Source organism: Lipophrys pholis (assembly GCF_963383615.2).
Source record: "Lipophrys pholis genome assembly, chromosome: 4".
Taxonomy (NCBI): domain Eukaryota; kingdom Metazoa; phylum Chordata; class Actinopteri; order Blenniiformes; family Blenniidae; genus Lipophrys; species Lipophrys pholis.
Genome location: NC_137637.1, coordinates 13,666,801 through 13,690,801, shown reverse-complemented (window position 1 = coordinate 13,690,801; position 24,001 = coordinate 13,666,801). Strand labels below are relative to the sequence as shown.

The following is a 24,001-nucleotide window of genomic DNA, read 5'->3' as shown; positions in this document are numbered from 1 at the left end:
AAATGTGAGAACTCATTGGCGGCATTACCCAAACACAGGAGGTAGGTCTTGTCATGTGTAGCTCTTAAACTACAATAAACACTTTACCGAACTGTCCAAACCTAAACACTTGAGGAAACGCCGATACACTCTCATCCGTCCACCTGCTAATTATGTCCCCCCCGGTAACGACTGCTGATATATAGTTCCGCCTGAGATAATACGGTCTTTGGGGGTAGGAACCAAAATTTAAAGGTGTGAAAAAATTTGTAATGCACTGCTAACGTGATGCAGTTACAGCAACAATAGCACAACTGCAGAGATGTTTGTAATTGTCCTTGGTAAAAAAGAGGTATTGGCAGGAAGTCGACACTGCCTCTAAGGCACCACTGCCCTGCTTGAGGAATGGTTTAAGAGGTACAAGGGCCAGTTTAAGGGTCATTAACCTGTAGGATCTGTAAGACAAGTTTCAGGATTAAAGGTTCTGCTACTAACATCCTGGTGCCAGATACCACAGAGGTGTAGTGGCGTAAATGCCTCAATGGGTGAACGCTGTTTAGGCAAACCTCCACGATATTGTTGGTCATAATATTATGGCTGGTTTATATGCAAACGTTAATAGTTCTGTGTTGTCCCCGTTTTCCAACCTCTTCATATCACCCTGATCCAGATCTCATTGTTTTTACTGTCCTGGTTAATAACAGCCAGTGGAAAGACTTTGCCATCAGATAGCATGATCCGACTCAATCCCTGGTACCCTGTCCAAGCTGACACCACTGCCTGCTCCAGCAGCAGTCTGCCTTGTTCTCGGAGCGGCAGAGGCAATGTCGAACACGGCTCGGCTATCTCACTCACTATCTGCTGCTGCCAGAGGAAGATACAGATGGACAAGAGATTTGCACTGGGAAAAACTGAGAAGCTCTGTAAAGACGGCGAAAGCGATGATATCGAGCAGAAGCAGTTTTATATTCCCCTTACATTTTTCACAAAATCACCAATTATCTACGCAGTGAGAATGTTGTGGTTTTATTTAATGCAAACAGAATCCAGGTAGATAATGAAGCCTTTTTCCGAGGATGATAAAGTGGCAGACAAGAAGAGACCTTTCTCTTTTTTTTTATCCGATATGCGCCGCCTTGGGTTTCGTCCAAACAACGCAACATTCATACATTCTTAATACTCGCTCTACATTTTTATTTCCCCCATGTCCCTGTCATTTCCTCATTCATTTCAGTCTAGTGATACAACATTTGCTTCACTGAGGTTTGGTTGCCAAGACAACAACCTCTGAGGCCTTTGGCTCTCGGATTTATTTTGTTCATTATCACGAACAATATCAATGCTTGGGAATATCAGAAGAGGCCAGATGAGGGTAAATAGATGTCTGAAATTGGCAAAGAACAAAACACAGACGAGTGCACGAGGCTTCAAGATGTTCTCTCACACATTAATGGATTCCTCGTGAAACCTGCTTGATGCTTTTTTGCTAAAGATGTTCAGATTTCTATTTTTGGGACCCACTTCAGTCATATTTCGTAACATCTCCTGCTCGCTGTTCCTTTTGATACCGTTTGATTTAATTAAGAAAAAAAATCCAGCTCATTCTGAGATGAAGGGACGGCATACATCAAAAAGACTACAGTTTAACCATAATTCTGAAAACCGAAACAAGTGTTTTAAACTAAAATTAAAAAAAAAGTATTTGAGTTGAATAGCATTAGTAAGTTCATTCTTATGAATATAAACAATAAGGCATTGAGGTCCAATTTTATTCAGTGATCTGGATTGTGTTTAGTGTTACAGATACACATAAATCTATGTGGGATTACACCCTGTGGTAATTTAATATCCTGTTTGCTTTCATAGGGTGGAATGTGTCATAGCTGTCATACATGAGAACCTATATATCGTACTGTTGGTATCTTCAATGGATCAATACCAACAGTATGATCCATTGAAGATACCAACAGTATGATATATACTGTTGGTATCTTCAATGGATCAATACAATAGAGAGCATTTCAAGCATATTTTTTTTACGGATGACTTGGATACTGAAGAAAAAAATGTATTTTGATCTTGCCAATGTTGTTAATGCAAATTCATTTATGATAATTTTCTGTTCATAAAAGTACACATCAGCGGGCCAGGAAACAAAGACTTTAGTCTTTTGCCAGTTATGAAAATGTCTCAAAGCAACTCAGGCATGTTGTCAGTGGAATCTATTAAAGCTGATCCAATAACATGCTCACTGTTTGATGTAATGCGCAAGGGAAGTTAGCATTATTCCTTCCATTTGTGAAAGGTGTGTCAAACACATTTTAATTCAGGGGCCACACACACACAGCACAATTTCATCTTGAGTGAGCCGGGCCAAGAGAATGGTGCCATAATAACCTTTAAATTTGAGGTTTTTCTTTGTTTTTTTGCAGATATGTGATGAAAATGTCTATATTTTTACAAAACCAAACAATTAGTACCCAAAGTGACGACAATCTCAACATAAAGCATTTTTAATGAAACCTTCTAATGTAAAATGCAGTGAAACGTCAAACAAACCTCGTAAAACTGTTACCTTACGCATATTTTTTGGCGCACTCACCCGGACAACATGACATTGAGCAACAAGGTAGCTCTATTTCACACTGATATCTCAGCTCGGGTCTCGGTGTTGTTTTGTTTCCACTATTTTGAAGGAATTACTAAAAAGAATAATCAAGGTTTTCTTTGAAATTTTTACAATTTGCTTGGTGGTTTGTAGGCCCAGATTGGAGCCTCTTGCGGGCCAGATACCGCTCACGGGCCTTATGTTTAACTCGCTTCTGAAGGAGAAAAAAGTGTGAGACACACTGTGTTAAAGTTCCTTGCTTCGACCCCCAACGGCTCGACCCAACCAGACTACTGCAGTTCTGTGTTACTCAAATACTAAAAGAATCTACATTTATTGTTTCCTTGGTCAAGGTTTCTTTTTGTTTAATTTTATGGTGATAATTCATCTATTTTTACATAACAGACTCCCCCTGCACCTCCAACTTGTCCCAAACCTTTCTTGTGTTTATTAAGTGTCACAGTTGGTCCTAATTGACTGTTTATGTTGGTGGAACCACTGCATGAAATGGTTCAAAATCTAATTTTAGCTCAGACTTGCTTATTTTCTCTCTCTCCTTGCGGCTTTGGTACTCACGCATAGAAATCGACAGCTGCTTGTATCCTTCTCAACAGTCCAGTGGGACTCTTCTTCTGCTTATCAGAAAGAGCGTGACTTTAACTAGTTGTGAGTGAGCAGTGGAGTGGTTGAAATGGCGCGTGGATAAGGCAGATGAGTAGAAAGGCAGTGACAGAATAAGCAAGAGTTTTTGTTGAAAAGTGCATTAAAGAAAGGGAAATGAGAAGAGTGTGAAAAAAGGAAGGAGAGAGAAGGAGGGGGATGTTGAGTGTAGTAAAATGGGTGGACTAGTGTGGGGTGGGGGTGGAGAGGGGAGCTCCAGCAGTGATTACATTGTCCATCAGGCCACAGGACGGCCTGCATCAGCCCACAGGATTGATGTTTGACAGAATAATTAGAAAACTGTCTCAGCCTGTAATCACTGGAGCTCATCTTGCCGAAGAAGACTTCCATTCGCTTTCTGCCACACACACACAAACACACACGTACACACACACATGCACACACACATGCACACACACATGCACACACACATGCACACGCGTACACACACACATGCACACACGCAGTAGAGGGAGCCATGGTTGGCTGCTATATGGGACAGTGTGTTGATAGAGTGGTAAGATGGGAGTGTTCCTGTTTATTCTTAAGAAACTGAAAGGCTTTATCTGCAGAGGTGGGGACGGCGGGTTGAGCGTAGCACCTCGCTTGCCGGTTCACTGAAGGCAGGAGTGGAGAACACGGTGGTGGTTTTGAAGGTGCTGGCAGTAGGATTTATAGAGTGGAGAAAAAAAAAAAAAAGAAGAATTAAATGGGCTTTTACTACAGTGGGTGGCAGAACGAATGAGATGTGGGACCGAGGACCACCCCCAACTCTCCAATGCTTATGTGTACTATAGACGCGATTCAACATGGCTGCATGGAAACCAAATTAACAGCTAAACTGGGCCACATATTAAAGTAGTGTAATTCAAGAGTATATTCATCATATTCATTTCAGATTTTACACAAATGGCACAGAAGAGGTTGCTTGATTAACATATAACTGGTATTTGTACAGTCATATCAAGAACAGTCGCATCGCCTAATATAAATTACAAAATTCACAAATCTGTAAGTGCATGGCAGACAGCACGAGTCTCGGTTTTCTAATATTCATGTGTGAAAATCCTGGTAAAATGCTGTGAGGTACTAAATAGTTGTTATCCATTTTTTCCTCTCCTAATTGTGATGATCATCTACTGAGAATAAATTGTTCATTTGAAAAAAAAAATCCTCAAATGCTTTGTTCCTCGGACAATATCAGATGTGAGCTGTTGTTTAATTCCGGTGCTTATGAGTTGGCTGCTTCTTTGCAGTAAAGCGTGAAAAAAATCAGCAGGGTTCATTTAATGTTTCTGGCTCTGGTTTATTTCTTTTCTTCAATGGTGTCAAGCAAGCCTATTTTTTGACCAAATAGTAAATGCAAATCAAATCAAAAACAGTCATTTCTACTGCTCGCTTTTATTCCCTGGCATGTCCTGTAAAGAATTACTGGTGATAAAAAAAATTTGGAAATAAAAAGCCAACGTGTCGTCATAGTCATGGCGTTCTATGCTATTCATACAGTAGAAGAGCAATTAATTCTTAATGTATTGAGTACTTATTATACTCTTTCAGTGTCTCTTGTTTACCCAGCTGAAAAGGCATTTGTGGTAACACGAGCTGACAAATCCCTCCCACTAGGAGGTCCATTAACCCCTTTTGCCCCAAAGCAATTTTTCATTTATTTATTTATTTTTTTTTGTGAAATTTCCACTTCGGAAAAAAAAGGTGCAACTCCAGCCAATAACCACTCAACAACTGTGAAGACGGAATGGGTTCAATGGAGGTGCAGTAGATTGTAAACACCACAAATAATAAAGGTTTCTGCCTCTGCTGGGCTCGGAGGATGGGACTTTCGGCTTTTTTTTTTTCTCTTCTTTTCTAAACCAAGTTTTTTTTCCCATGATTCAAGTTGAATAGCGGCTCTACAATGTCCAAAGGTGTGTGTCTGTGTGTATTTGTTAGACCTGTTGTGGGCTAATGAAGTTTCCCAGGCAACACCTGTTGCCCTTTACTTGCTGGGAAAAGCTCCGGATTCCTGTGATTGATTGAATATATATATAAGGAACAATTGTACATTTTCTTTATCCGTAGTAATGCTTGGCTTCCTCTTTAGTGGGTTCTTTTTTTTGTGACGGAATCAGCGGAGAATTGCTGCCTGGTCCTGTCGAAAGATGAAATAAATCATCACATTGTTGTCAGGTGTTGTTATTCCTCAGATTGTTATTAGATTTTGATTGAAAAGAGTGCCGCCACTTGCTTTGTGGACTTTTTGTAATCCTATTAATTTTTATATTAGGTTTCCATGTGATTTTACAGTGTTCTGGTGATAATTAGTCAGACAAAAGTATGAGTCTTTGTGAAGAATCTCAGAAAGGATAAATCAAAAAAGCCTTTTCATCAGAATGAAAGCCATCATGAAATCTGAACTCCAAAGCAGGGAAATGAGTGTTGATTGCCAGGCAAGGCCACTCTTAAGGCTACCAGGGACAGAATCTCTCAACAAGCTTCACAAATGTGAGATTTATGTTTTTCACATGTAGCGGAAATGAACTTGGAGTGATGAGACAGTTGAAGTCTCTTATTTTTCGATTACCATTGTCAAAATTAAGACTTTCTCCAAGTGAGAAAGTGAGAATATTTTTGTACTATTTATATTGTTATGTATGTTTTGTGATGATGATTACACAAATACCTAAATTCTTATATGTCTGCTCCTGGCTGTACAGCTCTATAGCCTATTCATATGTAAAAAAATTCAGTGACGTTGTCATAAACCTGTGTAAAATCATTTAATTCCATTACCTGGTGATAGATTTGTACTTGTACTTGTAAGCCATTAAATCTGTGGCCATGTTTATGCATTTCACTCACACCACAGTGGCGCTCAGAGTCTCGTATAAAGCAAGTTTTTGTAAATCCACTCTCCTTGTAAATATAGAAAACTAAACTCTTCTGAAACGCTGAAACGGTCAAAGGAAAAAGTTTCACCGCACATGTGTGATTAGAGCAACAATAACAAAGCCAGATCCCAAAGTGACGCTTGTGCTGCTGACTCTTTAAAATTTAACAGCGCTTCTCCAACAAAGTGCACATTTTCTCCACCATCTGGATCAGCGGAGACACATTTTCTTACATTCACCAGACACTGAGTGGGTCTGAACAACAAAGAAAGGGGAGCTGAAAGGAGCTTGAATTTTCACGCCAACTAGTTCCTTGACATGCCAACAGCACGTGTAGTGTGTGTGTGTTGATTAAGTGCAAAGTACTTCATTCATAGAATACTATATACTCTGTGTTATCTGAAAGCAAGGTTTTTAGGTTGCTTGGAGCTCTGTCCGGGAGTACTTCCTCAGAGGATATGAAATGCGTGCAACAGGATCTCTGCGTGCATCGCCAAAGTGGGCCAGTGTGCGTTTCCACATGGGGGAATTGCAACATCGTTATTTACTTTCTCAGACGGGAACAGGATGTGTCAGCATTTGTCAAAAGATGAGAGTTTTTGGTGAGCTGTTACACATTCCTAAACCCCGAGCTCTCGCGAAAACTTCGCTTTCGAATATGTTGCAAATTAAAACAAAAAAAAAACCAACGTACGATTAAAAGAACCAGTGTAACTCTTTGAAAACAAGCGTCAGACTTTGACCTTCAGACTAGTAAAAGTAACCCGGAAGACTGTAGAATGTGTGTATTTATCAAAATGTGCTCATCTTTCAGGGGATTTGTTACTGAAATGCCTTGGTATGGTTGATTATTGCAACTCAAATATCTACACATTTACCATGATGTCTGCAGCCCTCTCAGATGTCCAGAAGCAATCAGGAAATGTTAAATCGCTTGAGGTCTAAGGTCTTGATTGGGATAATGGCGTCAGTTTGCACTTAAAGTTCAAAGGTCCGATTATTTGTCCCTATTATACGGTCCTCTTGACACGTAGCGAACCCCTAGATGGGACTTAAATCGATCTTGAATCTATTCAGCCGCTTCCTTTCGTCCCGAGGCTTTTATTGGTTTCTCTGATCCCCTTAATACCTGAGCAAACCCTTAATGGCTAATTGATATGCTGTTCTGTTCTCCCGAGCTTCATCAAAAATCTGCAGGGCAAAATGTCAGCCGTGGAGCCATCGCTTGCCCTCGCTCTCTGCAAAGGCAACTGAAAATCTTTTCATTTGCATATGAGAGCAGCCAGCTTCTCTATTAGATAAGACTGGAGGACATGGGAAACTCTCGTGGAAATGCTGTCACTGCAGCACGGATCAGGTGAGGCTGCTCACATGCTCAATCGATGTTGAATCTCCGCGTCTGGATTTTTGAAAAGTCAGACTGTGATTGTGCCGATCTGTTTTAAAGGCGGTTTTCTGTCAATTTCGCATTCCGCTTCCTCAGACCTCGTAGGACCCAGAAAGGGAGAAAGGAAGGGAAGCTGAACGAGAGAGCACACACACGCGTGCAGAGAACAATACGCTATATAGACATTAACAATGCCGAGTACAGGGACATTCGTATGGACCGACGATGGAGCTGATTGCTGTAATAGGTACACTCAACTATAAAACTACCAAGTCATGACACTCTGGAGGCCGCCATTGTTGTTATTGTCCATCTACTCGCACATGTGCCGAACAACTATTTACTATAAAGAGGCAGATTACATAAGTTTCATTCTGCTCCTTTTCCTTCATTTTGTATTGCTTTAAATTGTATTAGTTGTGTTTTTTTTCTCTTTTGTCAATGAATGAAATGAAAATAAACTAAACTACCCTAGTGCTCATGTGCAGTAGCAGCATTTTCAAAAATTTCAGTTTCCTCTTTCTACACTGAGACTGAGTTGGCACATTTTCGAAAGATTTCAATTGGGAGATGTTTTCAAATAATTGCATTTCCACTGTTTCTGAGGATCTTCGTCATATAAAAGGACCCACAAACCGCAACTAAAGTTTTCCAACTTCACTGTAAATCATATAAACGGAGCCTAAGTTGAGGTATGGTCATCGCCATCAACCAACTGTGCTGATGTCTTTTTTTTTTTTTTTTTTTTTTTTTTTTTTAAAGGCATACAGGTTCATGGTTTATCATTTGTGCGTATGCCTTTTTTTTATTCTGTCCGTACTCTCTTTACTGTCATATGTATTACTGTCCTCAAGGTATGTAATATATACCACTCCTATATTAGATACAGATGACTTCATCTGATGAAATTCACTCAACACCTTAATCACAGCTTAACTGGTTGTCAAAGCAACTTGGCTTCAAGTCGGATGCGAGGGCCTGTGTGTTCTCATGTATTCTTAGAAAAGTATTTCATCGTGTTGCTTTGTGAAGTGTGAGACGTATTAAGGTGAAAATTGAAGTTACTTTGCCACTTACTGCGAGGATGAGGGAAGTGTAGGCCAGGAACTAAGATTAGAAAAGTTCTGTAAACAGCCTCGCCCTTCCTTTTCAACTTGTCATCGAGCAATTAGTGCCTTTTCACAAAGCTAAATAGTTTTCCCATGCTGGCACCGTGCATAGCCTCAGCATAGAGTTAGATCTCATTGCAGCAAATGCAAGTCTGCTTTCCTCCAAGCACATTCACACACAAGTGGGTATCTTGCATCTGGGGTAACATTTCACCAAAATATTAATTAATAAATCCTTGGCAGCATAGTGCAAGAAAGGGAATTGTTGTCAAATATTCTCTTTCATTTTACAAGTATAGATAATTTAAAGTTGGTAAAAAACCAAAACTAAACTTATTTAATTGCTCACCAATTGCTCACTGTGTGCCTGCAACTGCAGAGACACATCTCATACATGACAACATTTCAGAAAAGTTCTGCGTTTACACAGCCACATTGTGAAAACGATATCTGTTTACACGGAAATGATAGAAACCTTGAAAATGACATAATTAGCATGCCAGGCCATGAGTTGGCGCTATTGTTTGTTTTTGCAATGAGACGACACACACATGCACCGAGAACAATACACCAGAAACATTAACGATGTCAAGTACACAGACATTTGCATGGACGGATGATAAATTTGGATTGCTATTACAGGAGACTCTCCACAATAAAGCTACTAAGTCCGAGGACAATATTGACTGGGGGTCATGACACTCTGGAGTGCCGCCATTGTTGTTACTGTCCATCGACCCACGCATGTGGCGAAGAACAATGTACTACGGCTGTCGTGCGCATGCACAGTAGTAGCGTTTTCACTTCAAACCTCGTGCAAATGGGACCTCAGACTAGTGGGTGGCGTCCCACTTAATTTAATCATGCCAGCAGATGCACAGGTTTACTTTAATGCTAATCACTTCATCCTGCTACATATTGTCGCATGCACTGCATATTGTGCGTTCCACATTTTAAAAAGTGACTCGCACAGGGACAACAAGGAAGTTTGCCGTACTTTCTCAATGCTTTTGGTCACACGCGCTATTGTTTACCTACCTACTTGTCTTGCTTTGTGGCCTGACTCCGTCTGCACAAGTTAAATGTTAAGTTGTTTATCCATTAGTGTAATGCACTTCAGGAAAGGTGAGCGGATGGCCGTGCACATTTGGACATGTAAATGGTTGGGAGGTGACAAAAAAAAAAAAGAAAAGGGGGTCGGGTCGATGATTTGCCTTGCAAAGCACACCCATCTGCCCTTTCGATGGCTCATTGGCTCTTAAGATCAGGTGCAATCTAAACTGGAATCATTTGGATAATTGACCTTCTGTGTGCATACATTAGAATAAATTAATTTTGATTGGCCGCGCAGCATTAGGAACAAAGCGGGAAATGTTGGCTCTTTTATATTCAGCTGCTGGTTTGTTGTAGCGAGTCTCTGAGGTGATTATGTATGCCATTCCTCAACTATTATGCATTTCTTCAGTTTAATAAAATAATTCTTGCTCTAAGCAGAGCAGAGACAACCACAACTTGACACAGAGCAATATTTTACTTTTTGAGTAAAGCTGAGGTCTGACTTGGCAATAAAAAGCACCCACTCGAGTATGTGTGCATTCACATTTGTGTATTTCATATTTCAGGGGTGTGGGTGAGCGTTGTTGTGTGTCGATCTGTGTGGACTCATTAAGACAAGCTGAAGCTTAAAGAGAATGCGTCTATATTGGTGTGCTTGCCTCATGTGGCCACGTGTCTTCCCGGGTTTTTTTTAGTTTCCACTTTTCTGACCTTGCAATCCCATTGAATGTGTGTGGTACACCACACCCACGAGGTCCTATGTGTGTCATTGCCAGTTGATGGACAGCCATTAACCCTTGGTGACGGGGTTGAGGAATATTTATGTCTGCCTGTCAGCGATGACACCACACCCTCTGGGGATGAATAATATGCCTGCCCTACACTGGCTCCAATTGTTGAGTCCAATTCACCGCAAAATGTCTTGTGTGTGTTCACGCTGGTGTGTGTGGTCCTGCTGATAGATTTACAGTACGTGTGTGTGTGAGTGTGTGTGTGTGTGAGTGTGTATGTGTGTGTGTGGGCAGTCAGTTGGAGTGTGGGTTTAGGGGCGTTCTGATACCCTGAGGTGAGCAGCAGGAGACGAGCTTTCCATCCCTCACTGACAACTGACAAACCGTTCTCTCGCCATAGAGGCTGGGCACTCATCCTCGCTGTGCATCATGCATGGCCTCTCCATGTCAGCCTGTATTTCCTCTCCTTCTACACAACTTTCAACGTGCGCAAAGGCTCCAGCCGATTTGTTATCATGTGCATGCCCAAATTTAAAACCAATTCCGAAATAAAGGCTTTATAGTTCTGTTTTTTGGGTCTCTTTTATAACTGTATAGAGTTAGTTGGTGTCCATTGTTTTGCATTTCATTTTAAAGCTTTGAAAGAAATTATTTCTAATTTGACTTGACAAACTGCCTCCCACTGCACATCCACTTCCTGTGGCTCATTCTACTGCTGCTGCATATTTTAGAGAAGAAAAAGAAAAAAAGGATGATACTGATTTAACTATCACTGAAATAATTCAGCATCTGAGAGCAAAACACCCCGATATTGTGACTCAACTTGTGACCCTGTCCGACGACCCAGATCTGTTGAGCAGCTCTTTTACGCCAATAACGGGAACTGAGGCGCATCTGGCTTTTTTTTTTTTTTTTAACTTGTGTTTCACACAGATGTACTAAGAAGTTGCCGCTGTGAGGCTACAGTGCTGATGACACCACCGAGCAATAAGACTGACTGCAGTTTAAGAACCCGTTTCCACAACAGCATTTTCAAGTGAAAATGCTTCGCTAGTTGGCGCTGTTGTAAAAAAAAAAAAAAAAAAAACTACCAAGTCCCGGGAGAATAGGGACTGGATGTCATGTCACTCCGGAGGATCTACTTGCACAAGGGCAGAAGCACTATGCTACGACCGTGGTGCACATGTCACCGAGGTTCATCCGACATTGACCATCAGCTTTGTCTCTTGCTCACATGGACGTCTCCGGGTGTGACGAATCATTTGAAGATATTTGACAACATGGACATGGTGGGATCGACAAAGCGCGTTCCAATTGTTCAACAGTTTCTTTGTTTGTTTTTTTCTTTTTGTTTTTTGCTGGATGGTGACCTCCTTTCTGTCTCTACCTTCCCAATATGCTTTTTGAGTATTTGCCTTCTAGTTACTGACCTGTTGCCAATTAAGTTAATTGGCTGCTCAATGTCCCTCCAGCTGTTTTTCTTTGTTCAACTTTTATTATTGAAATTGCAAATTATTTTATGTGGAACATGATTTAAAGTGGAAATGGATTATAATAAATGAGACCACTGGTGTGATTGCTGCAAATTCTTCACCTGTTGTTGCTGTTCTATCCAAACTTTTTTTTTTTTTTTGCCCCTCTTTCTTTATACAGCATCTGTTCAATATACTAAAATGTCTTGAAAAGGTCAGCATTCATTCTAAAGTATTGCCGGGAGAACCTTCAGATTGTGAAGTGGCTATCGCACCACTCCATCTGACCAGTGCTGATTGCAGTATTTGCTCTCGTGGTTTGTTCAGTGTGATTAAAAAAGTACATTTTACCAATAAACCTTCCTACATATATTTGATATTTCCCATCTGATATCGTACATAGGAAAGCATTTCCCTCAAATGTTTTCTCACAATACTATACTGCAGTTTTTAGGTCACCCTGAATGCAATAGGTAGGAAAGAAACTGTGTTTTAATGCCCTATCCAGTCGTGTTTTATTATTTATAACTTCCCCCGGAGGTGTTGTAGATGTACATCTGCAAGACTGCCAGCCCCCTCGATTGTTTGTTTGTGGAATGTTTATTTCTTGGTGACAAAAAGAGAATATGGACAAGAGCAGCAAGTTGCACGACCTGTATCTTCTTCCTTTCGACTCGCCACCACTTTCCAAGCACTTAATAGGACCTTCATAGTTTCCAACAACAAAGTGTTCCCCCTGCTGCACCTCCACGCCGGTACTCTGCAGTCGCTGCCTCCATCCCCATCGCAAAAAGGTGATATGCAGTGTGGTGAAACGCACTTGTCGTTTTAAATTGCGCAGACTAAATTCCAAGGCAGCCAAGTGTAAAGCACACGTTTGAATATTTTGTCCTTCTTTTAATAGTGAACCCCCACTTGAGTCAATCAAATGATTCAGTTTTCTATAACTCGCTCTGGGTTGGACCTACATTCTGCAAACATGAATAGAGTCTTTTATTTTATATTTATACTTGCTACTTTCTCCAATTTATTTTTGGGGTTAACTATTTAATGTGTAGTATATATACTGTTGAAATGAAATACAGAATTATTGAGCAGTAGTGAACGTGACAGCTGGAATTCAAGGTTGTTGAATCATCCTAAAATGAAACATGTTCCACAGACAGAATATTGAATGCCTCACTAACTTACCTTGTTTTTCCCATCTCTCCTTTACTGCTTTACTGTTGAGCCCTGATCCTGATATTGGGTATAAATAAGCAAAGACTGCAAATAAAGAAAATTGGACCTTTTTTATTAAAATCTAGGGTTCAATGAGAACATAGTGATGGGAGGGTACTCGGGTAGGTGAAGCTGTTCTGTAATATAGTATTCATTGATATCTAACTACGGCAAAGAAACCTGGCAAAACACATCACTTCACACATGATTAACCATGATCAACTTTCACCTACTTGTCTACAGGTCTTGGTGGATAAACAAGTAACTACGGCATACAGACATGTCATTAGGTAACTGGCAACGTCACGCATATCAAATCCGTACCGTTATATTGGCAACAACAGAATAATGCTCGTCTAAAAATGTGACTTCCTCTGCCTATCTTCCCTGCACTTCAGAGAAAATTAAACAAGGAACTTTGAAAGTGGCAGAACTTTAAAATAATCCTCTCAGTCACGACACCTCTTTCTGTTTGCGAGCCATGGATGACAATTTTTGTGTAATTAGCGCTATTTGTGCCTCTCACACCTGTCAAACATGTTTAAAAGAGTCTTAATGGGAATGCCTGGCGGTGACTGGATCAGAAGGCAAATGATTACAATCATTAAACACCACATGCCGAATGATTTTATCTCATCGACTGTCAACACTGACTGGCCCAGACTCCAGCAGACTTGATCCTACTTGGTCCAGTCAGTCACTACATCCCAATCGCAACTTTTACTGGGCTGGAAATTTTAAACGTCTTTTCAACCTCCTAAAATGTCGACTGATTTTGTTGCTAGGGTTTTTTACGTTCTGGAGCTTAGACCTCAACTCAGCCACTCACCTGAAATCACAAGCTTGTAAAGACCGTTGTGTTATTGTACATAAATGCCCCTGAACAAATGAGCTTCGCTTGGTTTCTGTAAAAAAAACCTCAGCGCCCTATGACAGATTGACGAATAGAAAGCGTGCCCTTTTTTTTCCTGTGTCAGAATGGTTGGGTACACACAGCCATGGGGAACCTGTCACAGTCCATGACCTCGCTGCTCTCTCACATGACTTGGCATCGTGAAGGCCATCCTCTCTCTGATTTGCTTCTGCTCTCTGGCACGCAGAGAAAAATGGAATCCCAGAGCATTTTTAGATTGGAGGTGGCTAAGTGCTCATAAAGAGCTAGTGTCCGGTCCATACGAAGAACACTTAAAGGTGTGTATTAGGGTTTGGAGTGCCATCCATGCCGTAACTCCAGGAGTCCCGAGTTTAGAACAGTGTGGTTTGTTGGGAGTGGTGCTTTCAAAGCATCACATCAGTCCAGAGGTTTGCAATTTCTACTGGAGAAGGTGGACTTCACATTAACACATGTAGCTGGTGGACTGAGTTCAGTGATTACGTCTTTATGTCCTCTAAATGAAACTTTGCGTCCACCGTTCATCGATCAGACAGGTATCCAGCTGCCGGTTGCAGTTGGTTTTTCCCCCCCTGTCAAGTGAAACTTCAGACGCCTCTGTCTGTCAAAAGGTGTCTCTGCCAGTGACATGGGCAATCTTTGACATAATGCACAGCCTGTCTCTCTGCAGTCCCAAGAAGGGGCTGTCATGCTTCAGCAGGCCGGATAATTATTTCCCTCTTATCCCTCCTTGCCAGGGCCAATCCCAGCCTTCAATAGAAACCAGGGCCTGCACCACTTCCCATCACTTCTCTCTGTCTCTTTTCTTCTACATCTCTCTTCTTCCATCTGCCTCACTTCACCTCACTCTCTGACTTCAAGACACCCTTTTCTCTCCGTCTGTCTTTGTGGCTTTCTCTCTTTCTCTTCCCCGTGTTCTCTCAGAGAATAGCTTTGCGCAGGCAAAATAGATCCTCGCTTTGACAGAATTGATGTTCAAAGATGTATAAAAGATTGCCGTATGAGTATCTTCATTACACGGCTTGCGTCGCTTATTTGATGCCGCCAGCAGATACAACAAAGAGGAGTTCTTGCTGTTCTTTTTTGTCCACACAGTCTTCTCATGCTGCTAACATGAAGCACAATTACATAGAAGGGCAATTCCAAGGAATGAAATGTTCTGAGAAGCTGCTTTGTCCAAAGTTGGATTGCTGTGTTTGTACTGTTGTACTTGCCTGCATCTTTTTTTTATATATATATTTTGGATCAAGATAGGGGCAAAGCTTCATTGGTTTATTTAGAAATTTTCAGTAAGTTGGGGAAAATTTCGGTATTGGTTTTATTATAGGTGATCTGAGCAAAAGAGAAAAGCCAAGCCTCAGATGAGGATTGAACCTCAGCCTCCTCCCATACAGGAGCCAGTGGCCTCCCTTGCTTGTCTTCACTTCAGTTCTAGAACAAGTGTTATTCAGAATCCATTTGTTGGCTATTTATTTTCAATGGGTGCCTGTATAATAAAGCCCTGCCTTGGATGAAGACTGATCCCTCTCCTCTACTGTTCTCATCTAGTACATTGTTTTTCACCACTACTTTATTCAGCAAGAGGAAAAACTGAACAGGTTCAATTTTTCCTCTTACTTTAAAATACACAATGGGGTACCTGGCCAAAAACTGAAACGTTGGATTGAACTCAGGCCTCCACTTTCCCTCTTCAGTACCAGATTCAGTATGTGTGTGTAACTGTTTTTAAAAATAGATGAGTCAGCATTTAATCCATTTATATTTCGAAACCACCTATTTTAAGAGTTTATATTGGTGTAAAGTGTATAATTTAATAAAAAATGTATGTTAAATAAAACTACGAATCAAAGATTTTAAAGTAAAAAAAGACTGAATGGACTCAAAAGGCATTATGAATGTTCCCATCATTTGTGAGTAGATGTTAAGCTCGGTACACTCTTGTTTTGGTGCAACTTGACAGGTAGAACTTGCAAAACTGCATCCCGGAAAAAGTTATCGAAAGAAAATCGAAATCATCCCTTGGCTACTTAATGCCATTCACTCCTATCATGTGGGCAGAAGCAGAATAATTGTTCTTCACCAACCTCCAGTCTTGCCTTTCCAAGATGTGTAATTAGAGCCAGCAGGCCTGCCTTGATTTGGAAGCTGCGCATGTTAACCTGTGGCCCCGGGGCCGAGTGCTCGGGCCCCCAGCGGATCGAAAAACAAATAAACAAGGCCTGCCAGAGCGGGCGGTGATGGTACAGGCTGTCTCCAGTAGATAAGACAGAACAATAGCCCTTAATAGGCCACAGAGAGACACACACCCATCTCCAGTCCTGCCTTTTTCTACTCCTATCTGCTTCGCCGGTAACAAAAGAAACAAGATTCTTTCCTTTTTTCTTTCCTGCAGAGAGATTAGCGGTGCATAACAGGGGTATGGGCATGAAAATGTGTATTTGAGTGATAATTCAGCAACGCACGCATAACTGGTGACAAGGAGCCTTGCAGAATGAGAAGGAACACAATGCCTTTATTCCCCCCTGGGCTGAAATTTGGAGGAGAAAAGTACATCGTGTTTGTTTGCTACTTATCGTCTGTGGTGTTGAATATGAAAACCCAGCAAGCATGTGGCCCAACTTTCCAGTGCGGTGTTCGTAATTCAGTCAGTACAGACAGCCATCGATTTATAATTTGATAATACTGTGACCCATGCGTGTGTCCATGATACCTGCTCACACACATTCTGATGAACTTTTATCCAAGGCACGTTTCAACACTCACACCGTAGGAGCACAATACTAGTCCACGTGCGCATGCCAAATTGTCTGGGTTACATTTCTTTCTTGTCCTAAATGCAGTTAGTGGGGCGTATAATAGCAGGCAGAAAAGCCGGTTTCTCCTGTGAAGGCCCTTTTCTGACTTTGACGACAAAAAAAGAAAGGGGGCAAAAAAAAAAAAAAAAAACCTTGGCAGGGTATCGCAACGCCAGCAGCAATGATCCTATTTTCTAAAATTTGAATCATTTCACCGGCGCCCAGGTGGAAGGCGACCGGCTCATGCTGTAACTCTTCCTGAAAGAACACACAAAGATCCCTTAAAAAGAGTGAGCTGGCACATTATACATGATGCCATTATGCTGAGCTCTGATGAAAGAAGTCTACCCTGCTGCCAACTTGGTTCACCTGAAATGAATGCCTTTAAGGAAAGAGACTGCACTTCTGTAATGGGAAGTATAAAAAAAAAGAAAGAAAGAAAATGCTACAGAATACAATGTTGAAGATTTTTAGACAGATCGAAGTGTAAGGCACTATTTCGTTCCTCGAAGCTGGATTTCTGGACATGAATGGAGCAGAAAAGTAGTGGACTTTGATTGGAAAGAGGATTTACTCTAAATTGGGCGCCCATTCTTTTGACCAGTTCGTTATCGGGGAGTTTTAACCCCGCACTGCCCACACAGGCAAGACATATCATTTCCAATAGCGGTTCACAGTCTACCACAGGATACTGAAAAGCTGTGTATGTTACTCCAATCCGGGACAGAATGAGCCATTTCGAGATGGATTGTGATGAGAGAAGAAAAAAAAAGAGAAGACAAAGAAAGATGCACACATTTCTTTCGGCTTGAGTACTGCCATTGTGTTTGAATGATCTCAATTTAAGGCGGCGTTCCCTCTGGGCATGCAGCTCTGTATTTAACCACAGTGCCTGTCTTGAAACGATAGTGAGGTGGTTGTCTGCTGCCGTCACTCTGGATCTGTGATCTCGGCATGAAATAGGAAGAAGTGAGAGAAAATTCACATCAAACGTCTGCTCCTGTGTAGCTGTTGCCTCTTTTTTGCGGGGAGAATAATGTTCCTTCAGGTCGTTTTGCTTTCTCATGAACCGGAACTCAAGAAAACAAAAAAATAAGAACTAACTTGCGGCAAAGTGCAACTAGGCCCCGGTCACATCTATATTTCTATAAACTGCATTTACTTCAGTGCCAAGCAACATAAATCATGTGTGATGTATCATTAATAAACATGGGTGTCAATAGGAGACGCATGAATGGAAGAAATATGGCTCTTCCCTATAGAGACAGAGTTGAAAAATGGGCTGCAGATAGGGTGAGAATAGAGCCTTTTCGACTGAGGCTGCAAAAGGCATCTAAATCTCTGCTGCCCCCCAGTGGACCATTAGATAATCCTGTGTGGGTGTGTGTGTTAGTAGGTGCGTAGGTGTCTGTGGCTTAAAAAAAAATATGCGAGCTCTTCCTCACATGGGCACATATACAAATAGTATTGAGTGCACTGCAGTTCCACTGTCAAAATCCCACTTTGTTGTTGATGCATTGCACTCTGCATTTCTGCTCTCATCTCATAATATATGCAAGGAATGATACAAAAGTCCTGTTGTAATTCGCACACAGAGTTTTTAGTGCTTTTGTACATACATTTATTTTATTTATTTATTTTCCCCCCACAGTCTCTGCACAGGACTTTATGCTTTACAATCGTACTGTGTATAAATCTGTTGTGGTAGCAGCAGCAGCGTTGGCATTGACCTTCCCGTGGCCCACGACTGAATCAGCTTGCCATAGAAATGCACATTGATGCACGTGCCCTCAGGCTGCATGTAGCATATATGGTTGGATAAGACACCAAATGAATTGCCCAGGTGAACTGCAGGCTGTCAAAAGGCTTGAAATAAAACATGTTTGCATCATTTCTCTTTCATGCAGCCTTCAGGTGTGTACGTGCACACTGCTCTCTGTAAAGACATGGCTGAGATACCCAAGTAGTTTTCTTTTTCCCCAACATATAGATAATCTGTAGTGAAGAAGAGCCACATTTACTGCGCATTACAATATAGTACAGCTGATTCTTCAAACGGTTTAGGATTAGTTCCAAATCTGTGATGAACGCACAACATTTATGGACATAACAGAACATTGGAATTGCAAATTGATTCAACGTAGTGCCTCAGTTCATTGTTTTGTTGCTCCGCGTCATTAGCAGGTGAATAAAAGACATTCATTGGGAGTGTTTCAGTCTCTCAAGATAGTATTGATGAATTGTAAAGTCTGACCCAGCTGAGTCCTTTAATTAGACCACTCTGGTCATCTTTCTAAATGGCAATAGGTGATTTACTTGGAAAAGAAACTATTCTTTTGACATATTTACATCAGTGTAATTGCTGGGGAATCCATCTTACAGCTTGTGTCTTAATATGATCCAGATTCTTATTAAGAACAAACCCTCAGCGTGTCTGTACTGAGCCTCAGTCTTGTTGATCAGTTTTATGATTGAGCTTGGCCCATGTTAAGAGTTTATGTTGGTGTTTGAGACCTGGAATCTGACCACAGTCTTACTATTTTGTCTGGAAAGACCTACGGGAGCGAAAGCACTAAATCAATGCTGTGATTACCATGATGAGGCAGTCTGGCATGTTAAATTGTTTGCACGGCTTAGCACTATTATGTGGCTGAAACATAAACAACAGTTGAAAGCTTTTCATTATGTTGTTTACCTAAAGTTTTGGCATTCAAGTTTTTTGTGAAGTGTTGACCAAGCACTGATGCCTCAAGGCCAACCTCGGACCTGCTTGAGAGGTTATATTTCTTGCTTGTCCTGGGAGCAGCCCAAGGTCTTCCCAGTTGAGCCACAAAAAGTTGGCTTGGCCTGTTTACTCTCTACATTCCCACTGCTATCCTCCTGTGGACTAAGTGGGTACGAGGATGGATGGATAGATTTGGGTCATTAAGCGAAAGAAGAATTTAGCTTTTTCAAGCAAATACTTTTTTCCGCCAATCAACTACACTTAACAACAATTAAACCAGCAACGTAATCTAAGTGTGCCATCTGGACTGGCTTTTTTTTTTTTCTCTCTCTCTCTCTGGCCATTTGTTGAGCTACTTTGTGTCTTTATAAAACATGTGTTTTTAGTCAGTCATCAGGACCCAGCTTTTTTTTTTTCTTGCACCTTCCTCCTTTTTTCTTTTAAATTAATGTTGCGCTACTTTTTCAAAGGAACTTTGTGTCTTTATATGTAAAAATACATTACTATTCATCCTAGGTCACTGAAATGTTACAAATAATTCACTTATTATAATAAGGCGTCTAAATGGGAATCATCTATCTGTGAATCGTCTAACTGGGAAGCGTCTATCTGGGATGAGTTCTTCCTTGACGGATCTCCAAGGAAGTTTTGGGGGCCAAGCCAACAACTTGAACCCCTTGTCATGTCCATCAAGGTATTCACGAGCATGTGTGGCGGTGTGCTTTATTCCACCTGTTTGTAGTTTCATTACAAAAACAAACAGCACCCACTAGTGGCCCAACATGAAAAAAAGTTTTTTTGTTGCATTTCTGTCGTTTCCATGTCAACGGACATCATTTTCAAAAAGTTACTGTGTCAATGGGAAACTTTTCTGAAACAAAACGGTCAGGTTAAGGTGCCTCAAATACGCTCATAGATTTATCATTGCAGCCCATCATATGTCTGCATCAATGTGTCACGAGACAGCAGAAATTCTAGAAGCTGAAGTTTCTAGCCAAACACTGTTTAGAGCCTCAGACACTTGAAAGAAACATTCAAATTTTTGGTTTTGTAGTTCTACTTGTTTCTAATCTTTCAATTATACATACATACATGCATTTTAGATTACATACAATGCAACACAGTTTGTCTCACAAAGGATTATGTGTGGTAGTGGCTTACTTGGACAAATGTCCTGAACACATCGCAGTTAAACTTAGAACTCGCTCCCACTTCGCTGCTCTCCCACTTGATGTCGTGGCCCACGCTACAGTACATGACAGAACTTCAAGTAATAAGTCAAAAATTCTGCTAATGGGATAAGTTCTGATGTTGTCTTGTTATTGAAAATAGAAAGGATAAAAAAAAGTCTCTGGATCTCTGTGAAATCTCACCTGGGGGGTGATTCTGTCGTATATCAGAGGTGATGAAATCATTTCACTAATACACCCATTAAAGCATGTAGTTGTTGCATTGTTTTGCCGCTGCTGAATTGATTTCATCCCATAGTGAGTCTCGCTTTCATCATTTCCTTTTGTGTCATTGAAAGAAGCTCGTCATTCGTTAGACCTGCCACCTATTTCCTTTCGTTTAAGTTTTGGCACTGGGTGTTCTGACACCTTTCTGTCACATTCAACACTGTAATTTAATCTATATTCACTTCTGTGAGGGATCGAACCCAGAGAGCCCACTGTTACCATGACCACTGCCACCAGTTTGCATGTTGCCTTTTCCCTAGGTCACTTCTGTAGGTAATGACATACGCTGAGAATGCCTCAAGGTGCCGCGCTGTTTTGGAAATGCATTGTCGCCGATCAAGGAATAGAAAATCAATCATGAGGTGATTATTTAAGGAGTCATATTCCTAACACTTGGCCGAAACTTATTCTGCACAAGGAGACTTTCTGCAGCTGTTTCTTTCACCACCTCTTCAGAGAAAACTACAGAACTTGGCAAAGCGTCTTAGATCCTCACACATGCACAGCTTTGTGTTTTCAACAACTTCAAGATGTTACTGTGCTGCTAATTGGCATGTATTGAAAATTGATGGAACTGAGTTAGTTCCAACAAATGTCTGCGTACCCACCATTGTTAATGCTTATGGTGTATTGTTCTCTGTGCGTGTGTGTGTGTGTGTGTGTGTGTGTGTGTGTGTGTGTGTGTGTGTGTGTGTGTGTGTGTGTGTGTGTGTGTGTGTGTGGGTGTGGGTGTGGGTGTGGGTGTGGGTGTGGGTGTGGGTGTGGGTGTGGGTGTGTGTGGGTGTGTGTGTGTGTGGGTGTGTGTGTGATTTCATTACTAAAACAGTGTCAACTTGTGGTCTGGCATGCTGGCCACATTGTTTTCAGCATTCCCGTTGTTTCCATGTAAATGGACATCGTTTTCAAAACGTGCCTGTTGAAACACAAAACTTTTCTGAAACAAAAACTTAAAGCGTTGCGTGAACACAGTTTTAAATTCATGGATGGTTTCAACAACAAAATATACAGTAAATTCAAACACCTCTTTGTTTTTCACAACATTGTCATGTGTGATTTGTGGATTAACTTTTGTGGAGCGGTACATTGGTGTGTGTGTGTGAAGATTTGGATACTTGTCCAAGGTGAATTCTGACCCCTGCCCTGTACAAGCTGGGAGCCTCTGGAAGTCATGTATCAATGTGATTGTCTTTCTTTTGAAAGGTCTTTTATTTTGAACTGTTTGCCCAACTGTTTCTTATGGTTTCTGCATCCCTGCATGATCATCTTAACAAGTATGAAACTGCTCAGTATGGACTGAACTGCTCGCCCTCTTTCTTTGCGTGGCAGTCGTTACAGTTCTTCCCGTGTTTATTTTGGATCTCTCTCCTGGTCTCGTGTCATCCTCTGCCGCTCCCTAGGAGATGCTCATTTGGATAGCATGTAGAGGACAATGCCATGGCTGTCGCTCTGATAGCTATCCAAGTCCTTGATCTTCTCTCCCTGTAAACATCATTACCACACACTGAAAACATACACGTTCACAACATTCACACGCACGTTCACACTCGCATACACACACACATACACACACAAACACGTGTGTGCGCGCACACACCCACAAGCTGCTCATCCAAATCGGCGCTAACAGATTAGCAGTGATTATAAACAAACATGGAGGATTAATCCTGTGTGCTCTCAGTCTACTTTTCCACTGAGCTAGCCAGGGTAATTATGAAGCACTAGATTGTTAGTGTAGTCACACACACACACACACACACACACACACACACACACACACACACACACACACACACACACACACTTACTTGCCGCCTTGCTCCTCTACTTGGTGATCAGTTTTATGCTCATTTTATGAGAAAGTTGAAGATATCTCCCTCAAAAGAAATTGAGAGGCAGCTGAAGTAAACACACACACACACACACACACACACACACACACACACACACACACACACACACACACACACACACACACACACGATGGGATGTTTGAGCATAACCTAATGTTCAGAGCTTGGGGGCTCGTCCTTCATAGCTCAGAGTGGAATATGGAAATCTGAAGGTGAGGGACATCTCAACTTTATAAGTTATAAGCAAGGTGAGGATGAACTGACCAACGACTCTTAGATGAGGCCTCTTTAATGCTGGGGCTCATTGCATTGAGAGATGGTGAGTTTTATCCGGACACCTTCTGTTGTTGAGAAGTTGCTTTATTATTTGGCCCTTTTCTGGCCTTTTCCACCTGCTGCTGCCCTTTTTGTAACAATATATCGCCACAGTCTGCCTCCATTGTGATGCTGCTGTATCTCCGAAAGTGCTCTGACTCTGTGTGACCTGCTGTACACAAACTTGGCTGCTCTGCTGTTTTGCTTACTCGGGGGTTTTCAATCTGCCTGCTGTTAACTTTGTGCGGAGCATGTTTTCAGCTGTGTAAGACGTGTGCTGTCTAACGGCGGTACAGGATCTGCCGATGTTCGGAGCTGTATTAAATGTTAAACGTTACAAATGAATCCAGCTTTCACCTTGTTCTGATTTTGCTGCACGGTATACAAGGATGTTAAGTGGTCTCCCTGTCTCCTCTCCTCCAGGTTGAAGCCATCCTGGTCAACATCTTCGGAGGTATCGTGAACTGTGCCATCATTGCCAACGGCATCACTAAAGCCTGCAGAGAGCTGGAGCTGAAGGTGCCGCTGGTGGTCCGGCTCGAAGGTAAAAAAAATAAAATAAAAAATGACAAAGGGTCCCCTTTCTGCTTCTAGCTAACACTCCCATTCCACACAGGGAATCATTCCCCGTAGAAAGGCTCGAAGGAAAGAATTTGACCTTAATGAAGATTTCATGATCCTGGCTAATGACCCCAGCCGCAAAGATACATTACACTTTTTAGTACTTTTAATCGACCTCGCTTTAGAGTGATCTGTGAAGTAAAACACTAAACTTTATCTATGGCAAATGGAAAACACCACACATTTGCATGTGGACTGCAGGTAAATTATTAACCTAAACTGTAATGAATTGGCTGTT

General features: G+C 41.4%; 1 protein-coding gene across 1 annotated transcript in view; it reads left to right on the top strand.

The window, feature by feature from the left end:
* Window positions 1–24,001, top strand: part of suclg2 (succinate-CoA ligase GDP-forming subunit beta) — a 121,185-nt gene that overhangs the window by 85,789 nt on the left and 11,395 nt on the right. Inside the window, exon 10 of the mRNA XM_080460891.1 lies at window positions 23,566–23,686. Coding sequence (XP_080317017.1) covers window positions 23,566–23,686 — 121 coding nt within the window. The remainder of the gene's footprint in view (window positions 1–23,565; window positions 23,687–24,001) is intronic.